General features: G+C 33.2%; 1 protein-coding gene across 3 annotated transcripts in view; it reads right to left on the bottom strand.

Annotated features, from left to right (window-relative positions):
• Nucleotides 1-876: 876 nt before the first annotated feature.
• Nucleotides 877-22,743, bottom strand: part of LOC118187967 (four-jointed box protein 1-like) — a 103,652-nt gene continuing 81,785 nt past the window's right edge. For all 3 annotated transcript variants that reach the window (XM_035358280.2, XM_035358279.2, XM_035358278.2), the window contains exons 4-7: nt 15,672-15,848; nt 12,003-12,192; nt 8,533-8,691; nt 877-4,634 (exon numbers count right to left, since the gene is read on the bottom strand). In XM_035358280.2, coding sequence (XP_035214171.2) covers nt 4,229-4,634; nt 8,533-8,691; nt 12,003-12,192; nt 15,672-15,848 — 932 coding nt within the window. In that variant the 3' untranslated portion in view covers nt 877-4,228. The remainder of the gene's footprint in view (nt 4,635-8,532; nt 8,692-12,002; nt 12,193-15,671; nt 15,849-22,743) is intronic.

Raw genomic sequence — 22,743 nt, 5'->3', positions numbered from 1 at the left:
AAGGGAGGTACTAATTGAAAGACGAGTACTCTAATCTAAAATTAGATCTTATAGCCATCCCCTCCAAAAAATAATAATAATAATAAAGCCTGCAGGTTGGGTAAATTTCGAATAAAGCTAAGATTTCAGAATTTTGAACGTATTGAGAAAAACCGCTTTCAGAATTCTAATAGCTTAGTTTTTTTCAAATTTCATTATTATTTTCCTCGTCAAATGGCGTTACGTTGTTTTTCGCTTTCTTACACTCATTTCATTATAAAAAAAAGTGGTTAGTGCTATAAGGTATATCTCCCGCTTTCCTAGCGCTTTTCTAGTGGTTCTGCACGCTGGGCCTGGTATTCCATAGGTCCGTGGTTCGATTTCCGGCGAAAGCGGTTGCTAATTTGTCATCTTGCCTACTTCCAACAAAATACCTAATGTCTCTACGGTGCTTTTTTCAACTTCGCAAAAAACTTTTGCTCCAGAAGAAGGACCTACGTTTGATTGCCTCGAAATCGATGGAGTCAGTTTTATTCCAAATCTATGCCAGTAGTTTTATACCAAATCTATGCCAGTCTAAAATGCTTTCCCAGTTTTGGATGGAGGAACAATGGGTAACGGATGAATTCAACAAAAATTCTTACAGAAATTATGGCAATACCCCATCTCACACGGGGAAAAAAAGAGAGGATGCGAATAAGGAAGAAACCGTTTAGAAATGTTACTCCAGCAGTGTCACGCTTCATTAAAATAAAATAAACATTCTTACGAAATATTCATATAAATCAGTCGTATAAATATCAATAAGCCTTTTTCTAGAATTACTTCCTAGGGTGAGAAATGTTTCACAATTTCATAAATAATCATATTTTGCAAGTAAAATGAATGATAAAAAGTGTGTCAAAAAGTTTATTGCCTTTCTTACACATAAATAAATATGTTCACTTTTACAAATATCACAAAATATGGATCTGTCAACTCATTCGACAATAAAGATAAATGAAATGCAATGTAAATCCTTAATACATATGAAACACTATTTACAGGAATCCAGTCTTCAAAATTTAATGCAAAGTTATTTGTTTATATTTCCTAAAAGTAATTAATTTATAATTACTAATGCCCCAATTATAATGCTTAGAGAAAAAACAAAGTTAAAAATTTTTAAATAATAATAATTATTATTAAATGCATTTTCAGCCAGTAGTGTTTGCCCACAAATAATGTAACTTAAAACAAGATACGAATCAAATGTTAAACAGCATTCACTCGATATCAAAACAATGATTATTAGCAAATAAGTTTTAAAAATTCAACATTTTTATACTTTTTTTAATTAAAAAATTAATATTAAATATTTAGGAAAATTGAAAAATACGTTTTGTTGTAATATCTTATTCATGGTATAATGAAAATTTATTTTTCAAAAAATTAGTATCCTTACCATTTTAATTTGAAGCTTAATTAATATATTACGACCCATTCGCAATATGCTAGTTGCCTTTCATGATTATTTTATTTAGAACACTAATTATTAATTTCACAGCATTTTTCATTTTATGCTTTAATAAATTTAAATTTTCTTTATTTAATAATTATAACTTAGTTTTTTTTTTAAATTTCAGGCTTTTCAAATAGACGCACTGCGATTTTTCAGTAAAATTCTCACGGCAATGTTATTTTATTTTCTCATTACTAGAAAAATGAGAAATAAACAAAGTCTTTATTAGCCCGAAAGAGCGCTAGCTTAGAAGAGCTATTAATTTCGTTTTGTCAATTGGCGTCGATTTACTGTAAATGACTGTATCACTTTTCAAACTATTGCCACCAAATTTTATTGCCCTGTGTTTTATTTTTGAATTTCTTGGTTTTCTTGAAATTTTTAAATAATATCAAATAATGAATTCTTTTTTCTCCTCAAGATGGAATAAAAATACCAGCTTGCATGAAAATGTTAAAACAGTTTAGACAAATGTTTGTCAATAAATAATATTACAATAGTTTGAAAAATGATTTTTGGTGAAAATCAAATGTTAAACTACGTTGAGAAAGCAAATAAAATAAATACATAAAAGTAAAAAAAAATAAATGTCAAATACAAAGGAGAAAGTTAGAATAACTGTAATTTTGGTATTAAAGTATCCATGTAATATAACTTCTTATGTAAAATGCAGTTAAGAATATTAAATTTAATATAGGAAATTTCTTTCGTAACAATCTTGTTTACGATGGCAGATGCAACGTTGCTGCTGATGAAAATAATGCTGCAACGAAAGACTATATCTCTAACATGTATTGCAAATCAATGTTTTTTAAGTGAGCATACTCAAGTTCTATTTCACGATAAAGTATTTTCCCGTCGACCATAGAAAAGATCGCTCTTTAGTTAGTTAGATAATCAACAGGTACAGGTGACGTATATACCATATAAAAGAATTAAATAATTAAAGAGGTCAAACCTTGAGAAGAAAATATCTGGTAAACAAATCATTAAAATCTACACCAATCATTTCAAACCACGTTCCTTTTCAAGCCAGGAATTGTATGCCAGGACCCTTATTTTTAAAAATAATCCACTACATGCTGTTCAGTATAAGAAAAAGACCCAAATTTTAACCTTTTTCTTTTTTAGCTCAAAGGGGCAGTTTGCCCAGATGGGATATTAATTTCGTTTCGGCATTTTGCGTTGGTTTCCTATAAAAGTCTGAATCACTTTTCAAATTGTTGCCACCAAATAACAGAACATTATATTCAAAGAAATTAAATAATGAAGAATCTGCATGAATGTATGTATGTTTCTCGCATTGTGAGAAAACAACGGTACCTAGAATAATCAAATTTTGAATAGAAAGCCACACGAATATGGGCATCTGGAAGCCCAAAGTTGGAATTTTGGAATTTTTTTTATTATCTTGTGGCCTTGGCTACTAATGTTCAAAATTAATATATGATTAGGAACAGCATGAATTATAAACAAATAGCTAAGTTTATTGCTTTTTATTTTCCAGCTATCGAAATGCCACGCTACTAGAACAGCAACGTTTTGAAACCAAAACCTAGCAATCATGAATCAGAACTAGTTGCCATTCAGCATAAAGAAATTTAAATATAAATATGAACTTCTTATTGCCATTCAGCATAAAAGAAATAAAAATATGAATATTAACAAAATATTAAAGTTAATTTTATAAAATAATTAAACACATGAACAAATATATGAAATAAAAAATAATTATTTCTCATGCTATAACTGGGCCACTACAATCTATTTCATATTTTGTAAAACTTTAACGAATTTTTGATTAACAAACTTAACGATTTCAAAGCGTTCCATTAACATTAACATCGCGTGTATCTTCAAGCACGGATATTTTATGCGCGAGGTTTCTTTACGTTTCTTACTAGTATTATGTAGGTAGCAGTAACACAAAGACGTTTCAATGTCTAACGATATTTTGCGTCGAATGATTCTGAATTTCTGTATCACTTTTCAAATCCCGTTTTGAATCCACAATTGAAAAAACGCTCATTTGAGAGTAAAATAAATTGTTTCTCAAAATGCGAGTTTTGTATTTAGAGAAACTAAATTGGTTTATCGAGGACTAACCAGAGTTACACAAAAACAAGACGAAAATTTTATGAGTGTGCTGTGGCATCACGCTTATTCATTACTGGCGCTAAATTCCACTGTTTGGTGATACTTTTTGTTTGTCGAAAATGGTCGACGGGAAAAGTACATAAATATGAGATAACACAGTAACCAAAAATAATACTAAAATGAAAGTTTTAATACCTGAAACATTGGTTTTCACTTTTAATGTACTTTCCGTAATTCAGCTGTGTTTTTTTACATTTATTTTCCCTGGATTTATTCCTTGAACAAATTTCATTCTTGCTATTTCACTTTAACCAATGTGAAAATAATTTCTTAGCTTAGTAAATATTGGAGGCCATATAACATTATTCGGGTGGGAGTGAATCTGTATCATAGAACAGACGATCCATTCTTTTTTTAAAAACTGTAGTTTTGTTATACTACTGTAATTCGTGCAATATGTCTATTTCAGTGTATAGACAGATTTTACAAGGGCCAAGAAAATAGCGTTACATATTACAAAGTATATATTTGAATAACAGAAGACACAGTGTTAAGTCCGAAGTCCGATATTCGGAGATATATCAATGATATCTAAGCCTTCCGGAGTTTTGAAACCATCAATAAAATCTGGGAAATGTTCTTCATTATTCGCTACGAAAAGATAGAAAAACATCGATTTATATGATCATTCACTTCTGCGATTCGTTGCTGTAATCTTCTTGACACTTCTTCAGATCTTTCAATTGGAGTAAAAAGAGGTTCGAATTGCTTCACTAAATCCACCAATATTTCCCCTGCCTTGTTAGTTTGATGCAACCAGCGAATCCTTTCGACAGTTGAATGCCTAAATAAACAAGTTGTGTTGAGCATTTGTTTGTGAAAGGTGAGGAAGCGATTATCTTGCCCATAGAGTAGCGAATAACTATCTAAGAGTCCACTTTCATTATCAATAAGCCATAAAGCTCCATTGGATTTGGAACGTACAAGATTGTGGATTGTTTCGTGAAGTATGGACGGCTTGCTTTCTTTATCTGCAGCATCTTGCATGCTAGCAACCCTGGAAAAAGAGAAGAATTTACTAAAAATTTGGCTTATGTATTAAAAAAATGCAGTAAAATGAAAATGAAAATTACGCTAATAAAATAGAAATATAAAATCTCAACAAAATCATAATTAAATTAAGAAGGACGTAAATATCCTTTCTAAAGCCCCGTCTTACCCTTAAAACCTCCCTCAAGAGAATCCGCTATAACCCTGCCGATTAAATTAAAATTTGGCCGGTTTCCCCAACTAAGATTGGCGACATTATTTGGCGAGATTTTAGAGTTCCTTTTTTTCCGTTCCTTATTTTCCGGGTGACATTTTTTCCTTATTTTCCGGGGACATTCTTTCCGTTTCCCTTTTTTCCGGGTGACATTTTTTCTGCACACCTTCTTCCAACGTGTCCCGTTCACATGGGGCAAGCATTAACTGCCTCGCCGAATTGTAGGTAGAACTTAATTGAATGTTCCTTACCTCTCGGGATCAGGGTAAATGGGGAGATTTCCCGCACTATACTGCGCGGTTCACTTAATTTTAGTTACTGCTCGCTGGACTGTCAGCGAAACAATCGCGCTGATAGGTGTCTGGGGATGTGATAGCATCCCCCAAAAAATTAGATAGAACTGTACAAGATACGGAAATTATAGACAAATACAGACAAGGTTATCTGATCCTAGGTATTCCAGAAATATCGTTCAAATTGAAACTAAAGTTAAGACAAGTCATATCGGCTACAACGCGAAAAGGGACTAAATACTTTTTGAATGATTTTTTTAAAAAAAAATTTAAGCATTTTCATCTACTTTTATGAATATTATTAATGGTTTTGTGAGACAAAATAATTTTAAGCTGGAAAAAAGTTTTTGCTAGTATTTTTTTTTAATTTAAATTTTTGAAGAAAAATTTTACAATTAAAATGTCTTTCTTCTCCTACAATTTTCAATGTCTCCCCCCCCAGTTTTTTATTGTATTTATTAGAGTGTTCTTAATAACTTCAAGGAATGATTTTGCAATAAATGAATTAGTTTCTGAGGAAAAAAAATACACTTTTATCTAAAATCTTTTTAAAACAAATATGATCTCAGTCACATTTTCATTTCAAATTATTTTTTCCAGTATTTTGAAAAACCCATCCTTGTTTCTATAAAGTATATAATTTTATATAAGCAGTAAAAATAATAAAAAATGTAGTCCACACGTGTATATGTTTTAGGACTTTAAGTAAAAGGATTTATTGAAAAAAGTTCAAAAAGTTTCTCAGTTTGCATTTGCAGTTTAAAGAATACAAACTGCCTAAATAGACATTTCAAATCTTTAAAATAAATTTTAAAATAAATTAAATAAATTTAATAAATTTTTATTTCAAATAAATTTTTAAAATAAATTTTTATTTCAAATCTTTAAAATTTTATTACTGAATTTCAATACACACATATGTATATAAATCAAACCTAGTGCTATTTATTCAATTGGTAAATATAAACATAAATTACAAACCTTTTTTCAAAACTTTATGTGGCCAGAAAAATTGCAAAAACTCATAAAACGCAAGCAGAATTTTCCTTTACCTGTTTTTGTTTTGTAAAACACGTTTCAAAACAATTTAAATACATTAATTAATTATAATATTGTTGCGTGCGTACGGATTTGTAATAGATTGATAATAGTTCGTAAATGATTGTCATTGCACTCAAATCCGATGATAGCTTAATTAAATTTATTTTATCAATATAAACACTTCAAAGTTCTGGAATTTTCCACAGAAATACTCATACAAGTGTTTAGAATATCACTAAGTATAATCAGTAGTTATGCTTCAATCTAATAAGAACGTTAAACACAACGGAATGCAAAACCCATCTTAAGAGAAAGTTAACTCAGAAATATTTCCAATCTCACGCTGAACTAACAACTGGTAACAATAACAACTTATATAGCATAAATAATGTCATAAAAATAGTGTGGTATAATGAGATTATTTCTTTGAAACCGATGTTTCGAATTGATGCCCAAGAAGAACCAATATTTCATATTCTACTTCATTGCATATCTTTCAAAAAAGTAAAAAAATCATCCAATTAATTTCCTTTATCATTTTTTTTAAATGCGTAAGGTTTGTTTAAATATGAAATAATCATAAATAATAAATATGAAATAAGGTTTGTTTAAATATGAAATATCTTATAAAGGTTCGTTTTATAAGCTGTGAAAATGTCGGAAGTTTGTAACCTATATATTTTTAGATATGAAATTTTAAAATTAATGGGAGTCAAAAAGTCTAGAAATTTGAACGATTTTCAAAAATTCTCCCAAAATATTTTTAAAAAAAATTACGCTAAAAATTTCATTTAATTTTTTTTTCTTCCACGGTGTGTTATGGTGCAAACTATTCTGAGATTCTCAGTTTATTTGTTAATATTTGCAAAAAGTCGTTTCAACTTTAAATTTGAAAAAAATCTAATCCTCTAAAAATCAAAAGCGTGACACCACATCCACAAGCAGTGTATGTACAAAGTTTGAGTTCTATATCTTATCGGGAAGCAGTTTAAAAATCCATTACCATCTTTTAACCATAGCGACAAGCACCAAGACTGAACTAAATAACAGCTTATAAAATAATAATAATAATAATTAAAAAGCATATATTTTCAGGAACCATTACGAAAGTTCAGGTACCAGTTGCGAAAGTACAGATTACAAAATTAACAACATTAAACCACGTTAAAAATGTGTAAACAGTATTAGAAATCTGCCAATTCGGAGACGTGATTGTTCACAGAGGCTTTAGGCGCAAAGGGGAAGGAAGACGGTGGTCTTCTGAACGGGTCCTAAAGACGAAACTCTTTCATGTCTCCTTTTTCTCCCCTTGCTAACGGCAGCTGTGCGAAGGAGCGTTGCATGTGAAGGGGGCTTAAATGGCCTTTATTAAATTATTCATTTGCAAAAAACTCTGGAATATGAGGTGCTTTCAAGTTCAAAATTCTCCAAATTATTTTTGAAAACGATATTCAACATAAAATTGCAATATAGTTACCATACATATCGTTATGAAATGCCCAGCTACGGTAGAGTAGCTTCCCCGCAAAGTGGGGTTAGGGTTGCCAGAAACGGGTAAGAAAAGGCAGGGTTGCCAGATTTGGTGCGAAATCGCCCGTTTGACGACAAAACTGGCGATATGCCATAGAAGGAGCGAGAACATTCTAGAGCGAATTCTTACTGGTTTTTCCGAGAATGTCCTCGAAGGCAGGCCAAAAGCTATATATACCCTGCCTGTACGCTGAGTAGAGAGTATCTTGAGTAGTAGGGGAAAGACTGAGTTCAATATTAGTGTCCATGGCAAAAACTGCTGCGGAAAATAGGTCGAAACCTTTTAATTTGCTAAGATCTAATTCTTTCAGCACGACGATGACGATACACGTTACAATCACCAATGAAGGAAGTGTCGCGATGATCTTTAAGTACCTATTTTAAAGTAACAGACTATAGTAATTATTGCAATATTTCAAAATTTTCAAAAACAAAACAATTGGTGCGATTCATCTTACTGCGAAATTCACTTCATTGTTGAGGACTAGAACAGAATCCCGAATATCTGGATGTAGTATGCTTGCAAGAATTACTGAATTCAAAATTTGTTTGCATCTATACATTTATTCAATAAAATTGAAATTGAGGATAATACAAATATTTCATCGAATTGTATTTAAAAATATCACGTCAAAATTAAATAACTTATTTGAAAAATATAGTGAATTTCATCTTTAAAGACAATCATTAATACTGCGAGGATATGATATGAAGTATTTAAACTAAAGATTTAAATAATTATTACAATTAAGTTACGTATAATTGCTATAATTATTCAATAATCAAGCAAAAAAAATGCGACTATAAATTTCTATCAAAGATCTTACCTATCGTAATTCCCAGTGACGTAATCAAAAATGATTAAATCACTCCATTGCAAAAGCTCCACAAGTTTTGCCACTGGTAATGTGAGAAGCTCAGCACAAGATGGAGATAGGATTTTCTTTTCAGCAAGAGATGATAACAATATATTTGGCATTCTGTCCCTAGAAGGTAAAGGATAAAATCTAAATATCTTTGCTTTTTTTTTTTTTTTTTTTTTTTTTTTTACAGTAAAAATATACTTTTTAACTGCAGCTATGGAATATATTAATGTATTTTGCTGTATATAATCTAAAATTTGCAACAATACAGTTGTCTAAATGTCTAAGTAAATAATATTACTGTCTAAGCTTTTAAGAGCAGAAATATTTCCGAGCTTCTGAAGTGCATTATGCAATAAGCCTTTTTCTACGCAAATGGTTTGTAGCCTTAAAACAGCGGACAAATACGGATCCAGGAATCAGTACCCAGTGTTATAGCTCTCAGCGGTAATCCCGTTCTTCTGACAAACAGTGCTACCCCATAAAACGGTCGACTACTCACCAAAAGAAGACTAGAAGAGGACAAGTGCAACCGCTGTCAAGGCCCTCACCCGGCCTCATACCGAGGATGTTCACACCTTTCCAAGAACAAGATCACTAGAATCAGAAAGAACAGTTCTATTAAACTGGGCATGACTCACGCATAAATGAGCAGTAATCTGGCTCCAAAACCCATATACAGTTCCTTTGAATCGAGCCCCTAATTGTGCACCTTTCAGTCTGGTAAATGATAACTGTTCAACTAATAATAACACTATACGTAGTATAAAAAAAAGGGCAACATCAATCTTATTGGTAAATCTTTAAACATCTGAATTCTTGAATTTTTTTAAAATACATACGTCTGAAATCAATGAGATTTTCGATAAAAAAAACAATAATGAATGACGTTTCTAAAGTTAATATGCCTGAGTTCAGATTACTAACTGATCCAACTGACAAAATGTATATATTTATTGATATGACGACGAAATGAATAATTAAGGATCATTATAGACATTGCCATTTAATCACGATAGTTATTATTACTTACTAAGTCCTTTCTAATTTTTAGCTGTTTAATACTTCTTAATTTCAAATTTACACCCTTCCCACTCGTTTCGACTATGTTTCCAAATCTAGTATGGTTCTGAAAGAATCCACGTCCACCCATCACTGCTTGAACTGCATACTGTTTTGGCTTTTAACTCTAGCAAATACTGCTACTCCAAGTGTCCAGATGCATTTCTTTCCAATTGAGATACGACAAGTGCTATCATTGCTAAGAATTGAAAACTACAACTTTCTTCGAAAGACTACATTCTCCAGTTTGCTAAACCGTAATCTCACTGCTATCAGCTCTTCCAACAGAGCATTATTTTCGCGTAAAACTCGGAGCTGAGCCAACTTGTCATGAACAACTTCTTTCAAGAGACTAGGCTTCGCCTTTTCTCACCTACGCAACCTGTCTCAGCGTTAGCCATAAGAGAACGCTATAGTGTAGAACTATATCTAGGCAGTGTGGGGCTTACGGCCGGGAGCCTGGCACCGGTGACGCATGTTTTCCTAAGTAAGTCTGTGGCTTGAAGTTTCAATTTTTGTGTCCAGAAAGCATTTAAATGAGGTCAACCAGTCAGTTGCATTTGTGACATTTATTCCACAATCATTTCAGTAGTATTCAGAGATGTAGTTAACACTTAAGAGCTTTCTCTTCCCGTATTTGAAATATGTATAATATTGTAATTAATATTTAAGAAAATAATGAGTTTTCCTAAGCAGTTGTGTTTTCGACCCTTAGTTATAAGCCAATGAAAAGGAAAGGTTGTACCTTAAATTCCGGTAAACTTTTAAATGTTTACGGATTTAGATGTCAGTCATCGTTCATTAGATGGCTGCTCTAGATAGCGGTCATCATTGATTTTAAAGGCTTTAAAAAAAATTTCTAACTGTTACGTAATAATAGAAGTTTTGCCTTTCTGTCTATGACAGTTCCCGAGAGCATGCTGGACTTTACTTCCACCCTAAAGTTCACATCAGTTTTCTGCTTAAAAAAAAAGGCGGAGGCAAATTTCTTGGTTCACATGAAATTTACATTATCTACACTGGGAAAGCGCTGAATTGTTCTATAAACAGCTTCGAACTACTCTGAGTTTCCTTTTCTAAAACTTATATTAAAGGCCTAGAAAAAGCAAAATTTCCTGAATACTTATCAAATCGTGCTATTTATAACTTAGACGACTTTAAATGTCTTAAATTAGCGAGATGCTTAAGCCAAATGTGAAATGCACTTTCCACGATCCTCATTTTCAGCACTGCGTGGATCACGAGCGGCCAGCCTGTAAAGTAGCTGAACACTGGTAGTTACATCCGGAGTTCGAAATCCGTGAAATCTGTGGTTCTCCCCATGAATAACATGTTTTTCTTAACGGCCGAAAGTTTTATTTAATAGCCATTAGCCTTGCGCTACTACAAGGGCTGGAAGCACCTAATAGGTGCCCACCGTTACCTACTATGAAGGGACAGATAGCCACGTCCCAACCATGTCTTCTCCGGGATTTGATCCCGAGCCCAATGCTACGGCAGTCAGTGTCACGAACCACTATACCAGCTGGGCGGTTATGTATAACATGTATAAGAGCCAATTTCCCTTAGAAAGTCCTCCCGTTAGGTAAATAGCCGTCGAGTGCTTTGCCATAAGCAAATAAACCAAACCAAACCATCCATCAGAAATGCGTAGTGCGTTTGCAGTACTTGTGTTGACACAAATTGCAATAATACTTGCGAAAACCATTTAAATTTATTGGAAATCAAACTTTCAGAAGGGTTTATTGTTGTTGTTGTTGTTGTCGTGTCCATATTACACGGAACAATGGTTGCCATGAAGAAAGAAGGAACTCCGAAGAGAAGTTGGACTTTTTCTACCCCTAATTTTGAGGAAGAGCACCCCGGGGGGGTATCCGGAGTCTCCCACCCCTCTCCCCTTCCACCAATCCCCACGAGAGGACTTTCGGCTCACCGTATATTTAGAGTGCCGCCATGCCGCACAGACACTATACATTTACAAACATCCTCCGGGATTCCTCTGTCTTCTCCGGGATTCGAACCCGGGCTCTTCGGTATCGTAGTAGGCTCCTCTAACCACTAGTGGTTAACTCCCGCTGGGTTGGTAACCAATTCTGCATGGATATATCAAGTATACCTGAGTCGGAACCCAACTCAGCAGTTTACCTCCCCTAACCACTATACCGTATGGGTGACGTTTCTTGTATTTACAAGAAAGAAATGTAAAAATATGAAAGTATTTTAATTATCAGAATTATGAATACATATCAATTGCTACAGACGCACAATTAGCAAAGAGACAATAAACAAACATTTTACAAGTTTGATACTTTGTACTTTAGGGTAAACTATGTAAATTTTAATTTACATTAAAAAATAAGAAATAGCATTACCTTTCGAGGTTTTCAATCCATTGAATAAGAGCTACAGTTGTATTCACTTCCCATTTGGAAGCTAGTAGGTCTTTTTTTACCTGTTCTTTGTCCCAGATTTCACCAAAATTGTTTTTAACTGCAGCCAAAAATACTACAGGAACATTTTTGATTCCCAGAAGACGAGATAAATAAAATGACAAAATTTCGCCTAAAAAAATTAAAATTTACTTTAGTTGTATTATTTTTAAATAGGCGTTATTAATTCAGACAAATGTGAGATGGTTTAAAAGCTATAAAATATAACAACAGACAAAATACGTAAATAAATGTAAGACATATAATTGCTTTTATTCATAGGTAGGAGATATACATTCTAAAAATAAAATACCCCACAGCTAAATTAACTGCATGAATTAGAACATGTCTGGGCGGACGACTAAAATGTGTAACATATAGAATTTGAGAAATTTTTATTTGTATTTTAGAATAGTTTTTAGCATCATTAATTACACACAATAATTTTATTGCAGGAAAAAAAGGCAACATTCGTGAGACTGTCATGGAGTAAGTAGTGAAAAATCCGTTAAACTCTCACTGCCTCAGATTTATGCTAACAATTTCGTAAAAATTTCGTAGCCGAGGATTCACACTGACATTTCGGGAAAGGGATTCACCAAAAATAAAACGATTACATAAGTAACTAGCATATACCTAACTTTAAAGTCGTATTAAATATTTTTAAATTCAAATTGACATTTATAAGCCAATCAGATTCTGGAAATATATTCAACACCGTTCTTTTATATCAAGACTACAATTTAATTGGCGGTGATTTTATTACATTTTATTATAAAAATCTTCAAACTACTTAAATGAAATGAAAAAAATATACAAATATTAATAGACCATATATTAAATATAGACAAATATTAAATATAGACCATATATTTTTGTGAACATAAAATAAGAAAATTAATTTCGTAATTATATATGTTTAGGGAAGGCTTTTAAAACTTTTCAGATATAAAAATTTCAAAATTATCCATTAGCATTACAAAATCGCGAAAAATTTCAAAATATTATAATGTAATTAAATTTTCATTTGAAACATCATTTGAAATAATATACTATTATTATCGAAACTTCCAATGTACTTATTTTGTACAAACTAGAACACCCCACAGCTTAATACAAACCTATCCATCTTATGAGCAAATCCACAATAACGAATTAGTGAATGAATTTTCACCAATGGTTAAGAGACGCTCGTTCCTTGTATTATACATACATGTACTTTCTTTCCCTAAACAGTACATTTAAAAAAGATCGTTCGACATTGAAATTATCAATCGATGACTGGCAACGAAGAGTGATTTTTTATAACACTGGGAAAAGACTGGGTACTCTTAAGTCCAGTGAAACTTAGGATAAATCAATCTCCTAGTTTGGATTTTGGAATAGTTTTTTTTTTCCTCGGGATTTTGGAGGAAACTCTAACGGAAAGTAGCATAAAAATTATATAGATATAATAAATCGATTGCTACAAACATTAAAACTAAATAGGAAAATAGGAAAAAATCTGAAATTCGCCGAATACTGGAAAATTGCTCAGAATTAGCACCGAGTTAAATTTACTGCTCTAATTACACGGCGTGTTTCAAAAACTTCAATCGTTGCCATTTCTTTTCAACCACTGACGTTGAACTTACTACAAATATACTATAGATTGGGAGAGGGGATTATGTTATGACAGATTGGTCAGCATAGAAGTTATTTGTATAAAAGCGTTGAACTTAAAAATCTTTTTGAAGCACCGTATGATGGTACCCATGCTGATGGGCTTCGTTTCGAATCCCTGATAAGGCACGAAACATTCGCGATATCTCAGCTCCACCAGCGTTTTAGATGTAACATTCATCTGTCCTTTGTTGTGCACCCTAATAGCGTTCCAGGTGCTGAAACGGTGAAGAGACTGCATAGTACGCATTGATAAAAAAAAAAAAAAAAATCTTAATTTGTACCACTATTCTCTGTTTTCCACGGAAAAGAAATTTCAGAAAAAATTAAGTAAAAACTTTGAGTGAAGTGAAGTTTGAGACATTCTGTCGGCAACAGAAGTCGCATTCATCATCATGAAGTTGACAACGCCCCACGATATGGTGAACGGAGGCAGTGCAGAATACATAATTTAGCTAAAGCGAGTACCAAGGGTACCTAGGACGACTGCATATTTTGCATCCAGTAAAGTTAAGTTCATTGGAGCGGACGAGCCATTTCAGGCGTTGAAGAAAATATGAGCCGCATTTAAAATTAGCGTAGTTGCTTCTTTGGCCTACTTCTTTACACGCCAGTAATGAACAAAAAACTTAGCTTGCGACTAAAAATATGCACACTGGAGTTATACTGAATGCGAAGTACAAATTAACAACCTTAGCATAAATCTCGGCTCGTTTCTGATTAAGCGCTCGAGAAAAGATCAAGACTAGTAGAAACATATATCGGCTAGTTAAATTGCAATAACAAGAAAATTAAGTGAACGTAACCGCCAGCCAATGCTGCCAAACGCTGTCTGAAAAACTTAGCAACTCGAAGCATATGTTATAACTTACTGAAATTTGTATTCTGATGGAAGCTGACGAAATCCGACAATGAATAGCTACTAATTGTGATAATTCTGTGTCGATGACTATCTGCTAATCCTAAAGATATCAGCCGAGAATTATCATATACATATGATAGAATTCGTACCACTTTTTGTTCCATGATGTGAAAACCCGTAGGAATTTGTCAAGTACTTTATGTAATGTAGTTGCTTTGCGGCTATTACTGTTAACGGATTTTTGTTGCTCCGTCAGGATAAACAATTCCCGTAAAAAACATTTGCCAATGTAAAACCGCGTTGGTTACTGAATACTTCTGTGTTATCTCATTAATATTTGGGCTGTAGTAAGTATAAGGAGTAGAAGCCATGTGGCTAATCGTATAACATATTCATTATTTCACAAAAACACATATGTTAGCGGTCGACCAAGCCTATGTCTCTGCGTCACATTACTCATGCAACAGTGATTGTCACATGGCACGTATGCAATCTGCCAGGCATGTGCATCATCACACGACGAACTCTAAGTCGCATACATATTATGCTTGCCGTATATCGTGGCTAAAAATATTATGGATGCGCGTATCGCTTCCTGCGCTGTTTTGGAGAATGCGGGCGAATGAGAAACGTCACACCTTTCACCTGTTATTCTTTTAACATGCTTGATCACCTCTAAAATTTCGAGCCCACCAGCGGCCGAGCGGTAAAGTCGCTGAACACTGGTAGTTCGGTCCAAGGTTCGAATCCCGCGAACGGGCTCGCTGCGTGGGTGTTTTCGTGGTTTTCCCCATGTGTAACGTGTATACGAGCCAGCTTCCCTTAGAAAGTCCTCCACGAAGGCATCCCTCCCCTTTAGGCAGATAGCCCTAGTGTGCTTTGCCATAATTAAATACACCACCTCTGAAATTTCGTGGCGAGTGTTCTATGGAAACACGATAGCTTTCTTGTGAGGGAAAAACGATTTGAAATTCTTGCTCATCAGTAGAATTTTTATCCAAAATAAAATCAACGGATTGAGATCTCAGTTTTCTTCTTAAATTTGATAAAAAGCATACCAATGTTGTTTTTAATAATATCTTGTTTACCTTGCACTAAATACTGGTGTGGAAATCGATACCGTGCACAGGCCTTTGAACCATCTTCGAATACTACAAACTGATTCTTTGGTCTGCCGCAACGATTCCACGTTGGCGGTTCGACTCTTTGGACCTTTAACTTCCGCAACTTTTGCAAAGCATTTTGGACATCGAGGTCTTCTGCTCCTGGAAAACAATAAAAATGTACTTTATTTTTAGACACTGTTAAATATCTAAAATGTTAAAACACGTACACTGCGGAAAAAAAGACACTTCTATATCTCCCGTTCTACTGGGCCGATTGACGAACTTCAACTTGCGTTTTTCATCTTTCGAAAGCGTGACTTAGGATATGTATTAGATTTATATATACCGTCGTTCTATTATAGGTATTTTGACACAAAATCGGGCTTTTTCTCAAATAACATACCATTTTTTTCCATATTTCAATTCTACGACTCAAATTAGGCCAAACTACCAAGTTTTGTAAAAATCGCACGAATAGTTTTTAAAAGATTAGCTCTCAAAATTTTACCTCCTCAATGTTAATTGAGTATGGTACATATTTATTAATCTCTCTTTTTTTTATTAAAATTATTTGATTCTTCCCTTCACATTTCGAAATTTAGGTTCATTCCAAATAAAATTCACCCATTGTTTATGATTCATTTTTAAAAATTTGTATTTTTAAATAATTTTTATAAATTTTTTCAAAAACATTTTTGAATTATAATCTATAAAAATTTTACCATCATCTTAAAGTAGGAGTATTTATGAGCATACCTGCAAAAAAGTGACTGTTTTTTATTCAAAATTTCCGAAGATATACGTGAATTTATATATTGGCGCGTTTTGAAATTTGGCATATTTGTTGAAAGCGATAAAACATCGAATGTGGTTCAGACACTTTGCTAATATTATTTGAAACTAGAAACGATGTGACTTTTTTTCCGCTCATGCAGAGTGTAAAAAGGTAGGAACGAATTGCCTTTTTTTTCCGCTCCGGCATAATGGAAGGGAAAGGAAAATTAGTTGCCACATTAATTAAGACACAATAACACGCCGAATAAATACTAATCCAGAAGTCAAACAACAAAAATCAGCGTTATACCTACAAAATTTTCACAGGACTAGTTTCGATGGTTTTACTGAACCATCATCTTCAGCTGCAAAACCGCAAATGAACAAGATAGGAAATAATGATTAGATAAGATAAGAAAGCCTGGACAAGAATAAGCAAGTCGCGCCATCTGTTGGCGAAACCAGAACTAAAACATAATTTCTCTAAAAGCCGAAGGCAAATTTGGATTGGAATTAGGATCGTTAACTAGAACAGAAAGATTTTTATGAATGTGAAATGCCTCTAGAAAATCCAGTTCTCCAATGGAAGATGTTTTTTGAATAATTTTGGCAGCAGAAAAATTGAAAGTGTGATTTTCGGACCAACAATGTTGAGCAACAGAAGACCTCTGTGTTTCCTTTTTTCTAACATATGCCTCATGTTCTTTGACGCGAAATTTTAAGGCTCTCTTACTTTGGCCAATGTAAATTAAACCACACTGGCAAGGAATCCTATAAATACCCCAGGAATTCATATCCGGAATGGGGTCCTTGAGTATAGAAGTTGGAATTTTATTGATGGGAGAAAAAACAACCCGAAAGTTAAATTTCTGCAAAATATGTGCAACTTTATAGCTAATTGATGGAAAGAAGGGAATGACAACAGAATTTTTATAATCTCCTAAAATAAGAGTGTGGCTTTTAGTGTGTTGAGATGAGAATTTTTTAACTGCTTGATTAATAATGTTGGGTGAAAAGCCCCTGTCAATAGCTATTGCTTTTAAATAATTTAGTTCTTCATCAAGGGCTAGTTTGGAGGAGCAAACTTGAAGAGCACAAAGTTGCACATATTTTGCAGAAATTTAACTTTCGGGTTGTTTTTTCTCCCATCAATAAAATTCCAACTTTTATACTCAAGGACCCCATTCCGGATATGAATTCCTGGGGTATTTATAGGATTCCTTGCCAGTGTGGTTTAATTTACATTGGCCAAATTAAGAGAGCCTTAAAATTTCGCGTCAAAGAACATGAGGCATATGTTAGAAAAAAGGAAACACAGAGGTCTTCTGTTGCTCAACATTGTTGGTCCGAAAATCACACTTTCAATTTTTCTGCTGCCAAAATTATTCAAAAAACATCTTCCATTGGAGAACTGGATTTTCTAGAGGCATTTCACATTCATAAAAATCTTTCTGTTCTAGTTAACGATCCTAATTCCAATCCAAATTTGCCTTCGGCTTTTAGAGAAATTATGTTTTAGTTCTGGTTTCGCCAACAGATGGCGCCACTTGCTTATTCTTGTCCAGTGCTCTTCAAGTTTGCTCCTCCAAACTAGCCCTTGATGAAGAACTAAATTATTTAAAAGCAATAGCTATTGACAGGGGCTTTTCACCCAACATTATTAATCAAGCAGTTAAAAAATTCTCATCTCAACACACTAAAAGCCACACTCTTATTTTAGGAGATTATAAAAATTCTGTTGTCATTCCCTTTTTTCCATCAATTAGCTATAAAGTTGCACATATTTTGCAGAAATTTAACTTTCCGGTTGTTTTTTCTCCCATCAATAAAATTCCAACTTCTATACTCAAGGACCCCATTCCGGATATGAATTCCTGGGGTATTTATAGGATTCCTTGCCAGTGTGGTTTAATTTACATTGGCCAAACTAAGAGAGCCTTAAAATTTCGCGTCAAAGAACATGAGGCATATGTTAGAAAAAAGGAAACACAGAAGTCTTCTGTTGCTCAACATTGTTGGTCCGAAAATCACACTTTCAATTTTTCTGCTGCCAAAATTATTCAAAAAACATCTTCCATTGAAGAACTGGATTTTCTAGAGGCATTTCACATTCATAAAAATCTTTCTGTTCTAGTTAACGATCCTAATTCCAATCCAAATTTGCCTTCGGCTTTTAGAGAAATTATGTTTTAGTTCTGGTTTCGCCAACAGATGGCGCCACTTGCTTATTCTTGTCCAGTGCTCTTCAAGTTTGCTCCTCCAAACTAGCCCTTGATGAAGAACTAAATTATTTAAAAGCAATAGCTATTGACAGGGGCTTTTCACCCAACATTATTAATCAAGCAGTTAAAAAATTCTCATCTCAACACACTAAAAGCCACACTCTTATTTTAGGAGATTATAAAAATTCTGTTGTCATTCCCTTTTTTCCATCAATTAGCTATAAAGTTGCACATATTTTGCAGAAATTTAACTTTCCGGTTGTTTTTTCTCCCATCAATAAAATTCCAACTTCTATACTCAAGGACCCCATTCCGGATATGAATTCCTGGGGTATTTATAGGATTCCTTGCCAGTGTGGTTTAATTTACATTGGCCAAACTAAGAGAGCCTTAAAATTTCGCGTCAAAGAACATGAGGCATATGTTAGAAAAAAGGAAACACAGAAGTCTTCTGTTGCTCAACATTGTTGGTCCGAAAATCACACTTTCAATTTTTCTGCTGCCAAAATTATTCAAAAAACATCTTCCATTGAAGAACTGGATTTTCTAGAGGCATTTCACATTCATAAAAATCTTTCTGTTCTAGTTAACGATCCTAATTCCAATCCAAATTTGCCTTCGGCTTTTAGAGAAATTATGTTTTAGTTCTGGTTTCGCCAACAGATGGCGCCACTTGCTTATTCTTGTCCAGGCTTTCTTATCTTATCTAATCATTATTTCCTATCTTGTTCATTTGCGGTTTTGCAGCTGAAGATGATGGTTCGGTAAAACCATCGAAACTAGTCCTGTGAAAATTTTGTAGGTATAACGCTGATTTTAGTTGCCACATATTAAGAAGTTCGCCAAGGGAATTACTCTTGGCGCAAACTGAAAAAATTCGCCAAGATAAATTTTTGAATTTCTCCGTAAATTTCGCACCAAATTTTACAAAATTTAATATCTAGATATAATTTGAGTCGTACAATCGAAATATGGAAAAAAATTGGTATGTTATTTCAGAAAAAGTCCGATTTTTGTGTCAAAATACCTGTGTTAGAACAATGCTATACATAAATCTAATATATATCCTAAGTCGCGCTTTCCAGACATGAAAAACGCCATTTGAATTTTGTCAATCGGCCCAGTAGAATGGAAGATATAGAACTGTCCCCCCTTTTTTATTTATTTTTTTGGCGCAGTGTACATGTGAAGATACAGAACTCTTTCTTATTGTTATTTTGTAAATATTTTGAAATCAAAAAGAAATTTTCTTCATGAGAAATTGAATTCATATAAAATGAAATATGCCTTACGATGCGAAGTAAAATTGTTAAATAAGTACATTGTTACGTACACAGGATTATTTTTTAATAATAACGTCAGATGAGAAAGAAATCGACACTTCACTGAAATAAATAACAGCTTTATAGCAAAGTATACGCTATAAATAGCCTTAAGGAGAACAACAGGAGATAAAACAAATTTTCCGAAACACGCGAAGTATATCGTAGAATACTAATTTCGCTCACAGAGTAAATTTTAAAACAGCAGTTACCCTCGCAACAGCTCGATATAATCGCACAATGAGTTGACTACTGAAACGCGGCCCTGTTTATAGGAGCTACTTAGAATTTTCCGAATTTTCGCGAAAAATCATTCCTAGAGCTATGAGAACACAGTTCTGATAATTTTCAACAGATTTAACATGCATTTTGATTCAAAATTAATATTGGGAGTGGAGAAAAAAAAAAAGAATATAACTTTTTAATCATCAGTTTAAACTGCTTATCTCCAGAAAATTCTGTTAAAATTATTATGCAAAGAAAAGCACAGATATACGTAATGTATATTTTAAGTACTTCCTCTACATGTGAATTTTAATTTCGTCAAGTAGACTGTTTTTTATATTTTTGTTTGTAATGCTCCAAAAGAGACTCATCTAAGTTCTAATGTTAAATGCTTATCAAGTTTACGTCTGTACGTATTCCTTCAATCTCGATAACTCGGGAAAGGAAGTCAGAGGCACTTTGTATTTAGATTACAGCTAGCTGTATTAATCCAGACATCCACATTAATCCAAACATCTTAAAGCAACCCAAGCGAAAGTGTCGTATTAGAACATTGAACAGTTAATTTCAGATGATAATAATTATCTGCTTCCTGATCTTTTAATTAAGGTTTCGGTTTTTTATGGATGACAAAGCATGCGCAGATTACATGCCTCAGCAGGATTGCCTTTGAAAGATATCGAAGAGAGTTTTCTGAAAGGGAATAGATCGTAATCGTATTCACCTGAATTGAAAAAAAAAAGGGTCACGAAAGTTGATTTAACCAGTCCATTCAGTTAATGCGAAATGAATCCGAGAACAACTACAAGTGGTGAATGCAAGACAATAAACATTGGTAACTAACTAGGAAGGTATCTAACAGAACAATGTATTGCATGACCACATGGGATTTCTCCATGTGTTATGTAAATATAAGACAGAGTCTTATAGAAAGACCTCCACGAAGGCATTCCTCTCCCCTCGTACGCTTCTCTATAATCAATTAACTAAACAATCAAACTTTCTTGCCAGCAACCAAATTAACTTTCAAAACACACCAATCAAATTTTACATGCGTTGTTCCAAACGTCATGTAGAGAATTTCATTCATATAACAACAACAATAATAAATAAATAAATAAATTAGGTTAGGTTATGTAATTACGGCAAAGCCTCGAGGGCTATCTGCCTAAGAGGAGGGATGCCTTCGTGGAGGACTTTCTAAGGGAACTGGCTCGTATACACGTTACACATGGGGAAAACCACGAAAACACCCATGCAGCCAGCCCGTTCGCGGGATTCGAACCTCGGACTGAACTACCAGTGTTCAGCGACTTTACCGCTCGGCCGCTGGTGGGCTAAATAAATAAATAAAAAATCTGAAAAGGTTTCAGATTTTAAATTACGTCCAAAGGGGCGTTTTTTAACGTTTTTGTGTGTTATCTTTATTTATTAAATATCATGTTCTTTGCACTTAAACCACAAAATTCAGTTCAACAGCAATGTTGCAAAATATATCTTTAGAATTTCCCATACATAGTTCCGCGCGCTGGAGATAATTTGTTTTTTTTTTTTTTTTTTTTTCCGTAGAGTGTTGCTATTGCTCGCTTTGAAATCATTGAGTTTGTTAATCAAAAATTCGTTAAAGTTATACAAAATATGAAATCGATCATAAAACAAATTCCAAATTCCAAATTTGGGCTTTCAGATGCAAATATTCGCAGGAGGATTACGTCATTCATAATCGGATGGCTCTGCCGTTGTTTTATCACAATGCGAGAAACATACATACATTTATGCAGATTCTTCATTCTTTAATTTTTTTCAAATATAATACAGAGATAATATTTGGTGGCAACAGTTTGAAAACTGAATCGGACATTTATAAGTGAACCAACGCAAAATGCGAAAACGAAAATAATAGTCCTTCAAGGGCAAATTGCACCTTGGGACTAATATTGGCATCAAATAGAAAAAGAAACCTCCATATCGACAGGAACTAAGCAAATAAATAAAGAATAGCTTGTATAAACATTTTATATTACATAGAAAAAACAGATTAACTAGTTCAATAATATAATCCTTTATTGACAGTGTTGAAAAAATAAACATGATTATTTACTGATAACGCTGCAATGATAAATCAAGGCATATTGTGGTAAATTATTAACATTATGATAATTAATAAATTTAGTAAATCAGTAATTATAAATTATAATTTGTAATTTTAGTATTAATTAATTATTAGACGTAATGTTAGATTAGTAAAATTACAAATGTAAGATTACGAACAAAAATGACTTAAAAACACATTTACATACGATCAGCATATTTATTATCATTTCCTGAGAATCCCAATTAGAAACGCTGGTATCAATGCAAAAACTTTCCATAAAAAAAAAAAAAAAAAAAAAAAAAAAAGATGGACTTCTTTAAAAGCTTCTTATTTTAGATATTGTTTTCTATTTTTAGTTTATTTATTTATTTATTTATTTATTTCATATAACACCGCACTGAGCTCTTACTATGTTC

The sequence above is a fragment of the Stegodyphus dumicola genome, chromosome 1, assembly GCF_044657685.1.
Source record: "Stegodyphus dumicola isolate Sdum_Otavi_A_Nest chromosome 1, ASM4465768v1".
NCBI lineage: Eukaryota > Metazoa > Arthropoda > Arachnida > Araneae > Eresidae > Stegodyphus > Stegodyphus dumicola.
The sequence above is the reverse complement of the archived record's forward strand: the minus strand, read 5'-3'. Positions and strand labels throughout refer to the sequence as shown.